This window comes from Notamacropus eugenii, chromosome 3, assembly GCF_028372415.1.
Source record: "Notamacropus eugenii isolate mMacEug1 chromosome 3, mMacEug1.pri_v2, whole genome shotgun sequence".
NCBI lineage: Eukaryota > Metazoa > Chordata > Mammalia > Diprotodontia > Macropodidae > Notamacropus > Notamacropus eugenii.
In genome coordinates this window covers 136,303,796-136,323,542 of record NC_092874.1, presented here as the reverse complement: position 1 = coordinate 136,323,542, position 19,747 = coordinate 136,303,796, and the positions used below count along the sequence as shown (strand labels likewise).

The following is a 19,747-nucleotide window of genomic DNA, read 5'->3' as shown; positions in this document are numbered from 1 at the left end:
GCTTAATAAAGATGAGCAGAAAACCACCTCACCACAACTTGAAAAAAAGAAGAAAAAAACTTCCTCTATGAATCACTCTTTCAGTCCTGGCTATGAATGAACGGCAATGTGAATGCTACAAACTTAGACAACATACGGGCTTAGTTTATTTTAGAACTGATTCACCTGTGGAATTTAGCATTCAATGATGAATTTTTAACTCTTACCTTGCTACATCTTACAAGTGTAAATCAAAATTTCAGAAGACCATTAAGATAGAGGCGATATTCTATTTTCATATAAATACATATGGATTGTGAAAGGGTATATGTAATATTCTATTTATTCATTCAATAGGATTTTAATTAAACACTACTATACATTCCACTAAAATTGCACTAAGTGTTTCATCAGGGTGAGGTGGTGGACTTGTGTTATTACAATAAGTGTGTCACAACCATGACAAACCCTTTCCATCTAAGAAGGTGAATTCTAGGCTTAGAATTCCCTTTTTTTCAAGTCCTGACTTTGGGAACATTTCAACATCATAAGGAACTATAGTATAAATATGTCATAAACTCTGCTCCTAGTTGAGGAGAGAAGTTCTCTAACAGCTGGCTGGGAACTGGAATTCAAGCCCCTTGATTAGGAAAAAAAAATTTCCTAATCAATTTCTTAATCTGCCAGAGTTATCCCACTATCTTACCATGAGCCAAAGGAGTCAAGGAGTACACATGTCTGGGTCACTTTTTTTAATTTTATTTTTTTTAGTGAACAGAAATATATTTTCCCTTCCCTTCCACCTTCTCTGCCTCCCTGAAAAGAAAGAAAAATAAATCCCTTGTCATGAATGTACAGTTAAACAAAAACAAATTCTCATATTGGCTGTCTCAGTCTGCACCCTGAGCCCATCACTTCTTTGTCAGGGGGTGAGTAATACCTGACCATACTTTTAGAAGGAAAGAGGAAAAGCCCGTATAAAGCAGGGAGTTCTTAACCCTTTTTGTGCTGTGGACCCCTTTGGAGATCTGATGCAAAATGGACCTCCTTTTCAGAATGATGTTTTTTAAATGAATGAAATACATAAGTTTAGGAGAGAAAATATCGAAATAGTTATCAAAATGTAAAGAAAAAAATTCATTGACTGCCAAGTTAAGAACTTCTGGATAAAGGAAACTGCTTAGCTCATAATACAGAAACCTTGCAAACCAATTCTTATTAATGACCCTAGCAAGTAGAAAGGGAAGGAGAGTTGTATAAAGACATTTCAGATACCCAAAATGCATCTGCCCTGACCAGTATTTCCCACAGTGGCGAGCTGCAACAAAAGATTTAGTCTTTACCCTTCTCCCCATGGTCTGAGGTGGAAACTGCCTTTAGCCAATGCCTTTGGCATCCTCCCCTATTAGAAAAACTCCCCAATTGTCTCCCGTTCCTTGGGATCTACATCCCTGTTCCCCCTATCCACTCCCCTCTTGTTCCCACTCTTCTGTTCCCTCCCCCCACTTTCCTTTTCAAGTTTGAGTTCCTCTGCTATTTATGTTGTGGAGTAGTTCTTAACTTAGGAAGAAAAGCCAAAAGAAAAAGAAAAAAGAAAACCCAAACCCCAGAAAGCTTAGTGGAGGCTTAAACTACTTCCCTCTCAACTCCTAAGCTTTTAGCAGAGCATCCCCCTATGGAGGAGATCTGATCCAAACAGCTGGGATACACCGATATATCCCACCAAGCTGAAAAGGCTTTGAAGAAGTGCCGAGTGATGGCTGTGTTTCTGTTCTCTGAGATCCAGCTTTTCTAAGGATTTTCATGATTTTAGCCCAACAACATCCCTCAAAGACCTGTTAATTCACAGAGGAGTTCTGATCTATTTCTGTGGAAGGAGTAGCCACACCAACACAGTCACAGATGACTGAAATCTACTGATGTGAGCACCATGATTGAAAAGTATTAGACATGACTTCTGCCCCCTAGGAATTTTTCATATCCTTACACAGACAGTTATATAACAATACAATGTGTTGTTATCTCAATCAACCAAAAACATTTATTAAGCACCAACTCTTTGTGGGGAACTGAGGTTACAAAACCAGAAAAGAAAACAGCCTCTACCCTCAAGGAGCTTATATTCTGTTGAAGAAGAAAGCACATAAGTTTTAAAGTCAACACAAAATTATACAAAGTACAAAGTAATTTCAAGTAACAGCTGAGGATCAGGAAAGGCTTCATATAGGCATTATCACTTAGGCAGAATTTTAAGAGAATTGGGGAATTCTAAAAAGGTAAAGATGAAGACAGAAGGCATTTCAGACATGGAGATAGCCAATGTAATGGCATGGAGATAGAAGATGCAAGGTTGTGGCTAAGTAAAATTGTCCAAAATATAAAGTATGTAATAATACTGGAAAGTAGCCTGCAGACAGATTATGAAGAGTTTTAAATTCCAGATAGAGGAACATGTATTTTGTCCTAAAGGAGTAGGGAGCCATAAAGAAACAGGATATTTGGAAGGACGATAACTTTTGAAGAAAAGATGGTAAGAGTAGTTTTGGATATATTGAGTTTAAATTAACGGCAGGACATCTGTGATTACCGTGGCCTTAATGAGAGCTCAAGAACACTGCAGGGCTCTACAGATGCTTATACTAGTCACTGCTCTGTGCCACTCCCTGTCAAGGAAAGGAAATAAGAGACAGGGAGTGGCATGGAGAGTCAGTTGGGCTTAGTGTATAGGAAGTCCTGGGGTATTTCTGTGCTGTCAAGAGACCTTCTGTTAAGGGAAGGGCAATTTCTGCGTATTTCATACATCCAAGAGGAAATGATCTGTAGTCAGAAGCCAGAAGATCTAACTTTGAATCATCTCTGTTTCTATTACTCCTCATGTGTCTGTCCTGAAATGATGCACTTTGGGAAAGAGGATGACCTTCCTCAGTTACTGTTCACTCACCTGTTCAGTCAACAATATATGAGCATTCACTTATTCAAAAATCAATTATTAAGAATTTCCCTTGGGCAGAGTATTCTGCTTTGTGCTAGAGAAGATAGAAAGTTTGGATAAGAATTTGGTAAGAGGATGAGGTATAAACAAGTTAATATTTGCACACCATTACTTGATAAGCAAATTAGAAAGTAGTAGACAAATCAAAGAAGCAGGTCCTCACCAGTAGGGAGAAATCAGAGAAGGTAACAACTGAGTAAGCCCTGAAGGATATGAAGGAATTCAGCAGTTGAAGAGGAGAAAAGAAAGAAAGCCATGGACAGAGGTAGGGAATAAGGTAAGGCAAGAAGCAGGGGCAGAAAAATGCAGTCTGTGTTCTGGGTGCATGGCCAGCACCCACTTTGTTCAAGTTGAATGTTGGGAAGTACTCAAAAGTCACTGAACATTTAACAAAGGAGAAGGCTTACTGTGCCCTACCTAACCTGGCAAGCATATACGGTAAGGAGACAGTGACACTTCTCCTCTCTAGATCTAGCCCCCTTATTTCCATCTGCAAAAGAGTCAGGCCAGTCATTTCTCAAGGTATAGCAGCTCACATGGTATTAGACACACACCAAGTCTGAAAGACCCAGACTCCACCTGACTGGGATATTTTATGTCCTTAGATGATCAGGAAGCTGCATCAGGGAAGCTCAGGCCAATCAAGTCCCAGGGGCAACTTTCTAAATCCTAAACAGAGCTTTGTCCTGGGCCTAACCGCTTTGACTGAGGGTGGGGAGTGAGGAAGGAAGCTGCATCACAAAAGATGAAGACAATCCAGTGCCAGAGACAACTTTGTTCTATCACAGGAGTCCAAGAGAACTTTAATTTAGACGGCATAGAGTACATAGAAAGGAGTCTGGAAAAGTAAGGTAGGGCCAAATTATGAAGGACCTTCAATATAGATGCAAAACTTTGTTGTTCAGTTATTTTTTAGTCAAGTACAACTCTTTGTGACCTCATTTGTGGTTTTCTTGGGAAAGATACTGGAGTGGTTTGCCATTTCCTTCTCCAGTTCATTTTAGAGATGAGGAACTGAGGTAAACAGGATTAAGTGACTTGCTCAGGGTCACACAGCTAAGTAAATATCTGAGGCCAGATTTGAACTCAGGAAAGTGAGTCTTCCTGATTTTCAGGCCTGGTGCTCTATCCACCGCACCTCCTAGCTCCCTCTTATATACACTGTTTCCTCCCAATAGAATATAAACTCCTTGAGGACAAGAACAATTGCATTTTTGCCCTTGTGTCCTCTATAGCTAAGACATTACCTGGCACATAGTAGGTGCCTAATAAATACTGATTGGTTGATTTTCACTCAGAGGAGTGTTGTAATTAAAGTATTTTTTAAATCTTAAAAATACTACATCACCCATTCAGATTAATATGAACTGTGAATTTGGTGTTTTTAAATGAAATATGCTTTTCTTCTTTGAATAACAGTGATACTGGTGAAAGAAAATTAATCCATGTGAGTATGCTTGTGAAAATGGGCAGGTATATTTTCTAAAAATCTTATCTGCAGGGCTGATTTAAATTATCTGTGGGTGACTTAAATTCATCCTACAGGTTGAACAAAATGCATCACTGTTTTAAATGTACTGGTTCCTTAATTATGCTTAATTAAGTGCAATTACACATTCGTGGAATGCATCATTATGTGAATTAGGTGAAAACATTTTGGATCAAATATATAAAGGTATTCTATAATGTGCATAGGAATGCATGTAATCCTAAAAAAGTAATTTTTTAAATGCCATGAATTTAGCAGATGGACCCCCTGTGAAGCACTTTTAGGACAGCGTGGACAAAACTTGCACAGGATTAAGTAGGCATGGATGGGTTGTTGGAGAGAATTGCCAAATATACATTATTGTAGATCTATATGAATATAATATTTGAGTATTGTAGAACTGACTTATGCTATCAAATTTGTAAAGGGTGTCAAAACATAGTACTACTAGTTGAGGAATACCAACTAAATCTACTTTTCAAATTATAAACCTGGTTCTATTACAAGTTTTATGACAATGAGTAAGCTTTAGGGTTTGGTGACTAAGTTCCCTATTAGTGAAAAATGAGAAGTTTAGTATTCACTGAGCTCAGAACTGTCATAATATGTAATAAACTAGAAAACTAGTGCTAGATTTCTTTTAAAAATCGTTTTGTGTATAAATATATTGAGAGTCTCCCGCAGCGCTTCTTAAATTTGGCAACAGTAAAAGGTTTCTGAACGTGCAATGACCAAAAAATTAATTAAAATTCAAACATAATGAATCTGAGCTGTTTCTGGCAGCACTTGCCCCGTGTTGCATTGTACAACTTTACTGCAGCCTTGGTTCTGAACACATAGCATGCATACTTCGCATTTCACAAGCGGTCATGCCATGCAATGCCATTGAATGCTGCCAAAATGCAAAAAGGGGTCACACGTGGAAAACGCTGAAGAAGCCCGCTTCTCCAGAATGGGAGTGAATTGTTGAATACTGGATGATCACCAGTTGTATGTACAAGTGGCCACTTCCAAATCATTCCAAACAATAAATTTAACATAATATGTGATGGCTTCCAAGCTATGACATTACCAAATCATTGGAAAACCCCGAGATATTCTGGGAATAGTGTCCTGAGCACCAAGGCCAGGAGTGCCATGGAACCTCTGGAGAGCCTGCATTTTGTAGGCTAGACCTGAAAACACTTTATACTTCTCTCTTACTTTCTTCACTGGTCCATCTAATTATTCACTCAGTAAGAGGCAGAGGAGGAAAGAGAAGGAAACAAACATTCATTAAGAACCTACTATGTGCCAGGCTTGCGTGCTAAGCACTTTGCATTATCTCATTTGATCCTCACAACAGTTCCGGGAGGTAGGTGCTACAATTATACCCATTTTACAGTTGAGGGACCTGAAGTAGGAAGAGGCTAAATCATTTCCCCAGGGTCACACAGCTAGTTAGTGTCTGAGGCTAGATTTGAACTCAGGTCCTCTTTGACCCCAGGTTCAGTGCTGTATATACTCTACCACCTAGCTATCTCTATATTTGCTATTGCTAAGCAAGGGCCAGTCTTATATTCAGGCTTCAATTAGATCCCCAGAGATGTGGGTTTACGTCTGAAGGTCTGAAGGACTTATGACAGTTTTTTACTCTTAAAGGGGGATATGCTTCCAGACAATTTCCAGAGATGTATGTCACTGTTTATTTATCAGGACCTGTGATGTCATATGATATAGAGACCTTCAGTGAAAAAATTACTACCCAATTCAGATCAGCAACTGTTCTTCAGCTCACAGTTTTAGAAAATTATCTGAGTAACTGAGAAATGAAATGAATTGACGAAGGTCACCTAGCTAGTATGCGTCAGCAGCAGGATCTGAACCAGGGTCTTTCTGACTCTAAAGCCAACCCTTGTTGCTACACCGGTATTCATCAACCTGATTCTCATGTTTGAGAAGGATGCTGTGTGGGCAAAGGAATTTCAGAGGAGATCTCTAGTTGGCCCAAGAGAGTTGTAGGGCATAGCATATAAATAAGCCAAAGTCGAGAACCAAATGTCTGTCCAACTTATGAGAGAACTCAATCAACATGAGGTTAATATAACAATATCGCAGTTCTATATTGATGCAAAGAAGATGAATATGAAGGAAATGCTAGGTGGCACAGTGGATAGAGCATTGGGCCCGCACTCAGGAAGACTCATCTTTCTGGATTCAAATCTGGCTAAAGACCCCTACTAACTGTATGACCCTGGGCAAGTCACTTAACCCTATTTGCCTCAGTTTCCTCATCTGTAAAATGAGCTGGAGAAGAAAATGGCAAAGCCCTGCAGTATCTTTGCCAAGAAAACTACAAATGGGGTCACAAAGATTCAGTTACAACTGAAACAATTGAATAACATATGAATGTGATGAAGTACTGTTGGGAAATTATTTCTAAGAGATGGACAGACTTATAAGAACTGAGTCAGAGTGAAGTAAGCAGAACCAGAGGAATAATTTATTCTATAACATCAATACTATAAAAATGGACAATTTTTGGACTTTTATAAACTGATGAAGAATGAAAAGTATTTTCTATCATTATCATCAGTGAGCCATTGCGGTCAGGGCGAGGATGCAGTTTGAATCTTTGATTTCATTAGTGTAAGAGAACTTGCTTTAGAGTTAGCTCACTTCACTGATGCAGGTCACAACAGTTCTGCAACTTACAGGCCAAAGGAGGTGCCTAGGATACTGAAAGATGAAATGATTTGCCCAAGTAACTCAGACAGTATGTGCTACCGTCAAAATGTGAAACCAGGTACGCTTGATTCTGATGGCAACCCTGTCTACTATGCCATAAAGAGCTGTTGTTGTGGTGGTGTTTGTCCTTCATTTTCTAAGAAGACCATGACATCAGAGAAATGATGACATGACTTGCACTTGACTTCATTTTGAGTGAGGGAGGATGGTGCAGGTCACCAGCCTCACTTTCTCCTCCTGAGCCATCTGGATGCAGTGACCAGATAGTCATTAGGATGACTGGAGATGGCCCAGTATGCAATGGGAGACCTTGACCTTTTTAAACTAAGGCCTTTTCAGGTACTCACTTAGAGGGAGGTAACTCCTGTTTAGTGAATAAGCCTCTTTAAGAAGTAGTCAGGGAATGGCCCCTTTAATAAGCAAAAGAAAAAAATAACTAAATTAAGCTGGGAGGGAAGGAGAAACAGTTGCTATTGATAATCACTCTAAACCAGGAGGGTCCAGAGACAGTCATTAAGTGGAGCTTGGGTGGGACCTATTGTTGTCCAATCATTCTTTACATCAGAAGTATCAAAGACTCCTGGGCTGTCAATATTCCCAAGTATAGCTCGAATCAGATTAAAATGTAATTGGTAAATATTTAAGAAAACAAATAAAAATGCAGCAAAAAATAGATAATGTTAACACATGGTTTTCTAAGTCAATATGCTACTGGCAGAGATACTAATGTATCAGTACCCTCATTTCTATTTGAGTTCAACTCCACTGATACACATCATGCTTCCATTTTGTTTAAAAGTCCAAAGAGCTTTACTGGATTTATGGGCATGAGCAAGGGTCAAGTGGCCTATAGGATAGGAAAGCATATTCTGGATAGGTCCCTTTAGAGTAAACCTTTTCACAGCCTCAATAAGATACACAAATCATATTTTTGTCAAGATCAACTGGATCCTCATGGCCATGCTTTGATAACAAAATGAAAAATAAATGTTCTTATGTCACATTTATCTATAAAATCTTCTAATTGGGGGGATAGAAAAAGGAGGGAACAGGATTTCTTACACTTGATACTAAGCAATAAGGGATAACACCTGCCTGTGTCTATAGTGTATATCTCAAAGCTGCAAAAAAAAAAGTTAAATTATAATCTTGCCTCTCTTCATGTTAGCTTCAGTTATGTATTAACAGTCTTTCCCCTCTTTGTTAGTCCTTTGGCCTCTCTCTCAGATGAGGAATAATTTGGTTTTGAAGTACTATGATTTCACAGTTTTCGTGTAGGGCCGTAACTACAGCACATGCTCCAATCAGCTTTCAAAGCCTATCGTATTAGTAGGTAGCACACCATCTTCTAAAATTGGATTAGGAGTTGCAAAACTATTTATTAAAAAAATCAAACCATTTGGAAACCTATCCCCTTCTGAATTTTTCCATTATTGTTGGTGGTATCACCATCCTTGCAGTCAGTCAGGCTCATAACCCTGGTATCATCCTCAACTCATTTCACTAACACTCACCCCCACATAACCAGTTAGTTAACAAATGCTGTTTATATCTGCTCAACAGCTCTTACTTATCTACCTTTCTCTCCACTCAGACAGCCAACAACCTAGCTCAGGCCCCCATCACCTCTTACCTGGATTATTGTAATAGCCTCCTTACCCATCTCCCAGCCTGTAACTCTACTCCACCCTCTACTCAGCTACCAAAAGCATAGTTCTACCTATGTTGTCCTTCAACTCAGTAAATTCCAGTGATTCCCTATTACCTCTTAGATAAACAATTCTTCATAAACTGGCCCCTGGCTACCTTCCTAAGCCCTTTTGTAAGTCCAAAGACACTGGTTTACTTGCCAGTAAACAATGTAAACTTGCCATACAAAGTAAACTGCCATAAACAATCTTTCATCTCAGTGTAGTTGTGCATTGGCTGTCCACTGTGCCCACTTCCTTACCTCTTGAAATCTTTGGTTTGCTTCAATCACCACCTTCTTCGTAAAGCTTTTCATCACCCTCCCTTGTATCTCATTTGTGTATATTCTAAATAGACCTTATGTCTATTTAGACATAAAATTATCTCCCCATGTTAGAATGTAAGGTTATTGAGGGAAGATACTATTTAATTTTTGTCTCTGTATCCCCAAGATGTAGCATGTTCTTTAAAGATGTTTGTTGATTGCTTCATTCCTTCATTTTAATTTTCTTTCTCTTCTACTTCTCAAGTTAAAAATGTGAAGTGACACTGATTTATAACTCCTCAAACAGAATTAATTTTCAGGGTCAAAAAGTTCCTCAGCAGTCATCTAATCCAATGCTTTTATTTTATAGATGAGGAAACTGACATGTAGGTAGGTTAAGTCACTTGTCCAAGATGTAAAAAGAATCTAAGGCAGAATTCAAACCCAAGTCCTCTAATTTTAGAGCAGTAAATATACTTTCCACCATACCTCTGCTGTCTCTCCCATACTTGGGACTATAAAAAAGTGTAGCAGTTGATATGATAACATTTAAACCGCTCCACCCCTACTGAGGATTTACCAGTCTCTTAAGAGGGTTTTGAATTTCAAAGTCTCTGGAAGTACCCAGACTTCTGCCTTCAGTAACAAAATACCTTAGGGTAGTTTTAGCCAACTAAAAATGGCTATAGTTATCTAGTACCTATGTCCTATTCCCCTTTGCATAATTGGGTGGAAAATCTTGCATTTTCCACTAGAGAGAGTATTCTTAATAAATTAAAAGCTCTTTAAATATTTTATGACCTGGTGCAGCAGTGAGGAATATGTCTCAGATTTATTTTATAGATCCTCATTTCCCCTGGTTTAGTGATTCACACAAATGAACCCCTAGGAAATAACTGAGTTATTAATGAAAAGACAAGAGGGTGCAGGAGATACGACATGGGGCTAGGAATCAGAATTGTAGAGTTGGACATTTCTTAGGGATTTTCTAGCTCAATATCTCACCCAGGGGGACAGGGATGCAGTCCTTTCTATGGTACAACTGGTAGATGAGTGTTCATCTTCTGTCTGAATACTTTCAATGACAGAGAGCTCTCAGCTTCATGAGGCAGCCCATTTCATAGTCAGAAAGCTCAAATTATTGATTATAGTTTAATCTAACCCAAGTTCTTTCTATCGCAGGATTTGATCAGAATGTTCCTTATGTAACCTCAGTCATATATTAGTCATATCTTCCTAGAACTTGTCTTGGCACTCCAAAATCTTTTACCCTACAACCTCTTGCTTCCTGCTTCTCATGTAACAAAAAAAAAAAAAAGAAAAGAAAAAGAAAAAGAAAGTGTCTCCTAATGCCTTTCACAACAGCTGCAACACATCAAGCAGGACAAGGAGGTATGGCTAGTTCCAAACTCCCTAGCTAAAAAGGAACTAACAGGCTTCTGTCAACTGAATGAAGTAAATTGGCCCTTGGTTACTGATACTCCAGAAATGCCTACATTTGAATCCTATTCCAGCATACCTCTGAAATGACAACCTATTGCTCCTACCCTGGACCATGATTTAGCTAAACCCCTTTCAGATATGTTTTTTTTCTGGTTTACTAACTTCTTACTCCACTACTAAAATGAGATAATGTAATTAAATGGATTTGCAAATCTTAAAGTGCTTTATAAATGTTAATTTTTATCATTAACATGTGATACATTATATTATACATTCCTTACTTCTGCCCTTTTTGGATATTATATTACTGAACCCCAGAACTAGCCTTACTATTGCATCTGAGCAACAAGACTTTGATTCTCATGCTTGGATATTGATTGATATCTGGATTTTGATCCATGAATCTGTGCATTGAGAAGTCCCTGATTCCAGCTCTCTGGCATTGTTTGTCCAACCTCCAATTGTTGGACACTCCTCTCCCCTATTACTTCAATGTTAATTACTACCTAACACCCAGCTTCCCTTTCAGGTGGTGTCATCAATCCATTGAAAGTATAAAAGAATTGTTTTTGTTATTGCTAATTAAGAAGGAAGTAACTAAGATGAACTAATGAAAATGAAAGCAACTTTCCACTTGACCCTTCATCTATAAAATAAAACATACCCTTTTATGCTATTTGCTCTTTGAACTAGAGTTAGATATAATTCAGTTTTATCTATATAAAATCTAAAAGCTATTTTCTTTTCCCACATAATATTGTAAATTAATTTAAACAAAGTTTGTGAATATATGCCTAACTAACTACTTTCATGGAAGAGACAAAGAGAGAAATAAAAAATGGTTCTAAATTTTTAAGCTTACCACATAGAATGACTGTAGAGATAAAGAAATTGGAAAGATAATGAGTTTTGATCTTCAATATGTTAAATATAATATAGGTACAAGTTATGTAAGCAGTAAAAAAAAATATGGTCCTAAAATATCAAATGGAATTTGCAGTAATAACACTGATACAATAGCAGAAAGAAAGAAAAAAGTCATATGAGAGCTATCATTAATAAAAGATACGAGGCTAGAGAGGAGGGTTTTATGTATAAAGAGAATGCAAAGAAAATATAATTACCATTTCCACTGCTTTTCATCTTTTTCATCCTTACTTCTCCCCTCATTTTGTCCAAACCACATCCCATAGTGTCCATCCTCCTCATTTGGATGATCCTGTGAGTCAAGCTCACAGTCAGTAGGCCAAGAGTGGGCACCTGTGGATGATATCCCCAAAGGGATAGAATGACTTGGCTTAAGGACAAAGAGAACGGCAGCAAAGGGAGTTAGGGAGCAAGGAATCCATAGAGAGCTATCTAAAAGGTCCGTGCTGATATCCATTCTGGTGTCCTAGCTAACCATAGCCACCAACCATATGTTTATCCTTGTTTTTAATCACATTTCAGTAATAACTACAACAATGTGGGATACAAACATTATTTCTTACCTACCTGAAAGAGTTGCTATAAAATAAAAATTAAGAAGTGCTTTTAAAAGGCTAAAGCTTTATATAACTATAACTAACAGCAACATATTTGTAGCTTAAGGTTTCCAAAGCACTTTCCTCACAAGAACCTCTTTGGATTGGCAATATAGTATTCCAATATGATTTTAGGGTAGACAACAGCCAAAGTGAGTAAGATGAAAATTAATAAGGCTAAAAGTAAAGTTCTACAGTTGAATACAAAAAAAATTCCTCAAATACAAGATGAGGGGGCATGGCTGGACAACAATTCTTGTGAAAAAGTTTTGGGTTTTTAGCTCCACAATGTTCAACAGTTTGGCACAGCAAGCAAAAAGAATACACAAAGAAATACACAAAGGAAAGCTAGCATCTGGAATGAAATCATTCAACTATAGTTCATCCTAAACAGGCCATATCTGAAGTAGCATGTACATTTCCAGGCACTACATTTTAAGGAATCCATAGTCTAGAATGAGCATGGTCAGAAGATGACCAGAATAACGTAAGGACTAGCGAAAATATGCCATATCAGGAACAGTTGGAGAAAATGGGTCATTTTAACTTGGAGAAGAAACAATTGAGATGACACACATTAACTTTGAAGGGATATCATCTAGAAGGTTTAGGATGACTCCACTTGAACCTACAGCACAACACTTAGACCAATGGGTTGATTTTTTCAAAGGGGCAAATTTAAAATTGATATAAGGAAAAATATTCCTAATAAAAAGGTGGCATGGCAAAGGAGTTCGTTCTGTCTCACTAAATGTCCTCAAGCATACTTTATGGGTATCCTGAACCAAGCTTAACTCAGGCCAGTCCAGTGTTTCAGGCTTGGACTTAGAATGCAATGAGATATTCATGGACCATAAAATGCAGTAAAGATGACTCTACTAATAACAGAAGATTAAAAGGATACAATTCCTAAGTTTAAAAGGGATACTAATCCAGATAAAATGGTTATTCTCTTATGCCTCAACATCCACCAAAGCAATGGGCCAAGTCAGGTCAGAAAGGCATTCCCAAAGGGCAGTGGAAATTCCATTAAAACATCCTGCTCCAATTCCCCAAAGTCTGTGCCTTTTAAGCCACAAGTAGGAAGAAAGCCAAACCAATAATGATGATTCTGAGAACTGCCTTATAATTCCCTTACAGGGAAACTAGCCCAACCTATAATCAATGTTTCTTCCACAATGGGGATCTTACAAAAGGGATTCTTGGTTGGACTAGATGACTTCTGATAGCCTTTCTAACTATAAGATTCTGTGATTCTGCTATCAAATTGTTCCGCTAACTACTACTATCACTATCAATATTATTAATTAGGATCACAGATTTATAGCCAAAAGGAACCTTAAAGGAAACAGTTCCACATTCTCATTTTGATGATAAGGAATCTGAGGTCCTAAGATGTTAGGTGATTTCCTCAGTATCACACAAGAGGTATAAGTAGTAGAGCCATGATTCAAACCCAGGTCTTCTGACTCCAAATCTAGTATCCTTCCATTGTACCAGAAGGGTTTCAAAGGAAAAAGTATGGTGAGAAAGAGGATCCCGGACTCAGTGTTAGGATATGGCTGACAAAAGAAGGGAGAATGAAGAAATAGCCCTCATTTACAAAAGAGGAAATGGTCTACTGAACGAGATGGAAGAAGGACCAGGCAGTGTTTCTAAAGGCAAAGCCAGGAACAGCTTAAAGAATGAAAGCATGGGATTGAGTGTGGTAGCACACAGGTACTTGTAGACCCTGATTCTGGGGAGGCTGAGACTGGTGGGTTATTTCAGTTTAGGAATTCCACACTGTCTTAGAGATAAAGCCAAAGTTGGGTGTTGATACTAAGTATAGCACCAACTTGGTGAGCCTATGAGAGGACGTGGTCACTGTGATGCATGAGAAGGATCAAATCAATCCATGTCAGAAAGTGGAGAGAGGGAAGGAAGGAAGGAAGGAAGGAAGGAAGGAAGGAAGGAAGGAAGGAAGGAAGGAAGGAAGGAAGGAAGGAAGGAAGGAAGGAAAAGAGAGGGAGTTAGGAAGGAATTAGTGGCCAGCAGAGGCAAAGGCAATATAAAATTCTAAAGGAGGCAAAATAATAAATATATTATTCCATTTGACTAGAGAAATTTGAGGAACCTGGATTCAGAGAATAAAAGTAATATAATTTGGGTTCTAGTATAACCATTTTAAGCCTCATTTTCTATATCTATAAAATGGGAATAATGATACCTGAATTCTTGTGAGGATTCTTGTGAGAATCAAATGACATCATGTACATGAAAGTGCTTTGCAAACTATAAAAAAGCATGAAAACTCAAGCACTCCAATGGATCTTTGATCTCATCATTTTGGATGTGTCCTCCAATGATGCAAATTGGAACCCTTCCACATTTGTCCCTGCTTTGTGATTCTTTTCCACATGCTCCTATGAATTCATACAAGGGGTCCACCCAATGTACTGAAGGCCTTCTTTGTTTTTTTCTGACATGGAAAGCATACTAGTGGAGCATTCTGACTATCTCCCTGTGATCCCTCACTCTCACCAACACGATAACCCCTCTTATTTTTCCCTTATACATTTCCATGATATGAGAGGAAGTATTGTAAGATAGATAGAGTCAGCCTTCTAATCAGGAATACCAACATTCAAGTCCTGCTACATGACCCTGGACAGATCATTTAGCCTCCCCAGTGTTCCTGGCAATTCTCTAAAACTATATATCTCAGAGAAGATGCTGATTTTCATTAGTAGAGGAAATTTCCTCATTGGGAATTCTAGGCATTAATGAAACTGGAAGTCAAGATCTACTTTTCCCTGATGACTTTATTACCCTTTGCCCTTACCCTCACTTATATCCTTAACTCCTTCATGGCATCTTCTGTGCAAGAGAATACTGCTCCCACTGAACTCCCCAAAGTGCCATTTCTGCCCATCCTTAGTGTTACTGTGGATAAGCATTCTCCATGGCCCCAATGGAAGTAGAAAAATAAGAAGACTTTCAGTGAGAGCTATTCTTTAACTATGGCCCACCTGCATGTCGGATGCCCAAGGCTGACAGGCATTCAGGTTCCACAATGACTGTCCATCAGGCGGGAAGTGGAGAAAGACGATTTCTTTGTCCCTTTATGGATACTGTTAAATAATTATGCTAGTTCCTTTCACCTTCACAGAACAAGGTATTGGGCTGAATAATGGTAATAATTTGCAGTGCCTTTCATCTGAAATATTCAGTATAATGGACAAGCCCCACAAACAATAGTGTAGTTATCTTTTGCTAAATTTCAAAATTTTACCAAGTAGTCCTCTGCCATCAAGCACCCTATCTTTGACAATCAGCCCCCTATCCCTGATTTCTTGGGCCTCCAGTTGACAATGGCACCCTACCACCAACTCCACTCCAATCCAATCTACCCCCTTGGCAATCTCAAGGATTCAGGGAATCAAAAAGTAGGTCCTCTTCACAAATGTGGATCTCTGGCTTATGCAATATAAATAGTACTTAAACTTGACCTTATATTTAATTGTGTTTTCAGCCAAAAATTGAACTGTTTTGCAAGATTGTGAAGTAAACATGTAGACGCTACTTCAACATTGTGCAATCTTTCTGTACTTAGTGATTTTGTCTTTCAAGAAATGAAAACATAACCTAATGCTATCACCCCATGAGGGGATATTGTTTAGGTCTTTTGCAATGCTCAATAACCACCACATATATTACATCTAAAGGAAAGGTTAATAATTTTACCCTTCATTTACAAATGAGGAAACCAAGACAGGTTTTCAAATCAATCCAACAAACATTTATTAAGAATATTCTTAGGCATAAGACCCAGTGCTTATCTTGGTATCGTCTTTATGATTTCTTGAGGAAAGTTTCTAAAAGTACACCCAGAAATTGTGATCTTCATTGTACCTGTGATTCTATATTCTGGACCTCTTATTAGGGCATTAACTACAAAGGGAGTGGTGTCAGGAGGGAGGAGAGTTGTCCTGGGCAGCTACGGGAATAAGGGGGATAGGTAGAGGTGGAGGTGGGAGAACGTCTACCTCAAACACACATTTTGAAAAAATGCATGAAAGTAAGTGGGAGACTGATGATACTGTCATCCCATCCACACTCCAGAAAAAATTTTTGTGATCCATTGAATAACCATCCTCAAACATCACATACACACACACACACACACACACACACACGTGCACGCACACACTGCCTCATCAGACATTGATTCAAAACAAAAGTAAATAAACAAAAAAAACCCCCTAAGTTCCTAAAGACACAATAAATAACTGCCATTCTTAACCAGAATAAAAGTCACTGATAGAGAAATAGTATACACATACTATTTGTGTGGGGTGTGTGTGTGTGTGTGTGTGTGTGTGTGTGTGTGTGTGTGTGTGTGTGTGTGTGTGTGTGTGTGCCAAACAGCCTGAAGAACATTTCAGATGACTTCCAGTTTAAAACTAGTCCCAGCTGATTTATGGTCCTTTCGCCATTTCTCTGAATTCTCTTTCTAAAATGAAAAATGATCATCAATAGTAACTAAATTACCAATTAATGGATTACTATTGAATTTTTGGTACAATTCAGTTACCTACTTCTCTAAAGAGTAATCTATAGAATCTTGGTGAAGAAAACCTTTTAATTAAAAATCCAAATACCATCCAGTAACATATCACAATAAAAGTTTAGACCTCCAAATTGCCATTCTGGACCATGCCCCCCTCTCCCCATCCACCAAATAATCACTGTTATTTAACATTAGAGGCAGTATGGTACAATAAAAAGAGTTCTGCATTTGGTGTCAAAGGACCATAATTCAGATCCTTCCTCTGTTACTTAATAGCTCTGTGATTTTGTACAAGTCACTTAACTTGATGAGGATTCAGTTCTGTCATCTGTGAAATGAGGGGGTTGGGTTTGTTAATCACTAAGTTCACTTCCGGTTCCAAACCGATGAATCTATGATCCTGTGAACCATACTTTGCTAGTAATACTGCAATTATTACATCTGACTAATTTAAAATAAAATTGTTCATTGATTATAGAAACTAGCCAAGAAGATAAAAGCATAAACCAATCAATATATAGAATTGTGTTTTGATCACCACTGCCACCTCTGCCTCCAGAAAAAGAGGTAGTTTGGTAAAATGGATATGGTGTTGAGTTCAAAACTTATTCAGATACTAATGGAAGGACATGTCTCTTAAGGCCTCTCTGACGGTTAGGCAACTTTAAGACTAGAGATTTCCAAACTTATAAAAATTGCAGACTTTTGATATTCATAACAAACCAATTAGAAGTGTGACTGATAAATTTTTTGCCTTGTGTGGCAAAAGGATAATCTCAAAGAACAGTCACTAAAAATTAAGAAGTTCAATTCACTTAAAAATTCACTTTAAAATCATTTTTGTGGAGATAGTTTCCTTTTATAATACTGTTTTTTAATTAACTATAAATCTGATGGAAAAATGCAGAAATTCTAATGTCTAAAACTTTCTTGTTTTCATAGCACCAAAAGAAGGAAGAAATAAAGTATTCCTTTTGTTTCTTCTAAAATAGGTGGATCCTAAATATTTACATAATTATATGTGTTTGCTATAAGCATTTCAGTTATCTTCTCTGTCTTAGAATGTGCATTCTTAATTAAAAATCATCAGCTTTTAATGATCTTTTGTGCAAATCCGCCAAGCATTAAGCTTACTGGGCGTTTAGTGAACCTGATTTTACAAGTATGTGAACTGTAATAACATATTTTGTGTTGAATGTTAGCACTCTTTATCTACTCTGTAAAATCTGGTTAAATGTGAGCAGTTTAAATAATTTCGAAATATTTCTGCTGCCTACTTGGAAATATCTGTCATTTATGCAGTCCTACTAGTCATCTCCCCTAAGTATCCTTTTCCTTGCAGCACATCCCTGACCTATTTTCACAATAACTTTATGATGATTTTTTTTTATTCCAGACATTTTTAAGAAACTCGTCAGGCTGTGAAGCAAGAGATGATGAATATAGGACAGAATTTACTACAGGCTTACAACGCATCGATTTATTCACAGGACAATTCAAGCAAGTTCTTTTAACATCTATATCTACCTTTATCAAAGGAGACCTAACTATTGCAAACCTCGGAACATCAGATGGTCGATTTATGCAGGTAAATACTATCTTGGTAGTAAATACTATCTTCTTCACTATTTTGGCCAGTGTTATCTTGTGTGTTTTTTAGAAAGGGATGTTTATAAGGAAGTATACTATATAGTGAGAAGCTGCAGTACTTATCAATGAAGATAGCCCCACAATTTTGCACAAATTTGCTATGTTTCATTTGTGTATACTTTGGTTTTAATTTTCCCTTTTTGTTTTGGGATCTTTTTTTTTTTTTTTTTTTTTTGCATTCACAATTTCCACTACAGGAATGGAAAATAACATGAAACAATTAAAACATTTCCAAGCAACATTTCCTATTTCAGGGGAAGCAGTGGATCAAAGGAAAGCTATTGTGTGAACTGTGTGTCTCCTTGAACAGAAACATTCACATCATTGAATAAAACTGGCTGGAGTTAGGAAGGGACATTATCATCAAAATCCCATTGTAACACCAAGTGTCTACTGGGTCTGCAAAACAGTAAAGTCAGATACAACCAAAAAGAGTGGGATCGCATAATGCTCGTTGAATGAGTTCATGAGTTGATGAAGGAATGAATGAACACACACATAAAGTTCTCATTTCAGTAAGAAAACTTTTCATGCTTATCTAGTATTTGATAAAATAAAAATGCACATTTCAGGCTTGAATAAAGGTACTCTATCTCCCCAATATGAAAATCATATTTTGCAGAAGTTAATAAACACTTAAGTTATATCTGTTTTACTCCTAGAATAGTAATTTGGTTAGTGCTTCCAAGCATGTGCTCATTAGTAGATGCTCGACTAATGAAGAATGAAAATGAAGTTTCTATGGAAATGCTGGCGATCTGCAAATAATGGAAAGTACATAAATGGGCATGTTTATTTTCAAATATTATAGTAATCTGCTATGTTATTAAAAAGGAGAAAATATAATCTAGTATATAACTAATACCTTAATCAGACTCTGACGATGATTTCCAAGGGACCAAAAGGTTACAATAATGTTTGTCTTTGTGTGTGTGTGTGTGTATGTGTGTGTGTGTGTGTGTGTCTGTACATTCTATCCACACTTTCAAACAAAACATTTTTTCCAGGACATTTTCTCAATGCTGTAGCAGCACTTATGCTGGAACTTGTTGCTACATTTAAAAAACTGTTCATCAGAGACCCATGGGCATGTTGAAGATGGTAGAAATTTTTTCAAAAATTTTAAAAACTCTTCTCTAGCTCAAAAGGGATCATCCACATGGTGTTATCTTAAACAGTTCCCTATGGTCCCATCCTCTTGGCATTGCTTCCCCGTTAATGATACTTCTCTTTCCATTCACTGCCCCTCTGAGTCCACATTCTTATTTATCCATCTAATCCCTTGTCACTGTTTAGCTTTGTCTTTTACTCTTTTTAATTGCTTTCTTTATCTTCAAATTTAGTCTGCTTCCACTTTTTCTCTAAAGTGTCTAACTATTCCCTAGTCAGTTTCAAATTCTATATGAATAGTTGTAGTAAGCTGAACATAGGTCTATTA

General features: G+C 37.6%; 1 protein-coding gene across 2 annotated transcripts in view; it reads left to right on the top strand.

Annotated features, from left to right (window-relative positions):
* MET (MET proto-oncogene, receptor tyrosine kinase) overlaps window positions 1-19,747 on the top strand; it is a 153,743-nt gene that overhangs the window by 57,565 nt on the left and 76,431 nt on the right. For both annotated transcript variants that reach the window (XM_072652967.1, XM_072652966.1), the window contains exon 3: window positions 18,056-18,247. In XM_072652967.1, the coding sequence (XP_072509068.1) occupies window positions 18,056-18,247 (192 nt within the window). The remainder of the gene's footprint in view (window positions 1-18,055; window positions 18,248-19,747) is intronic.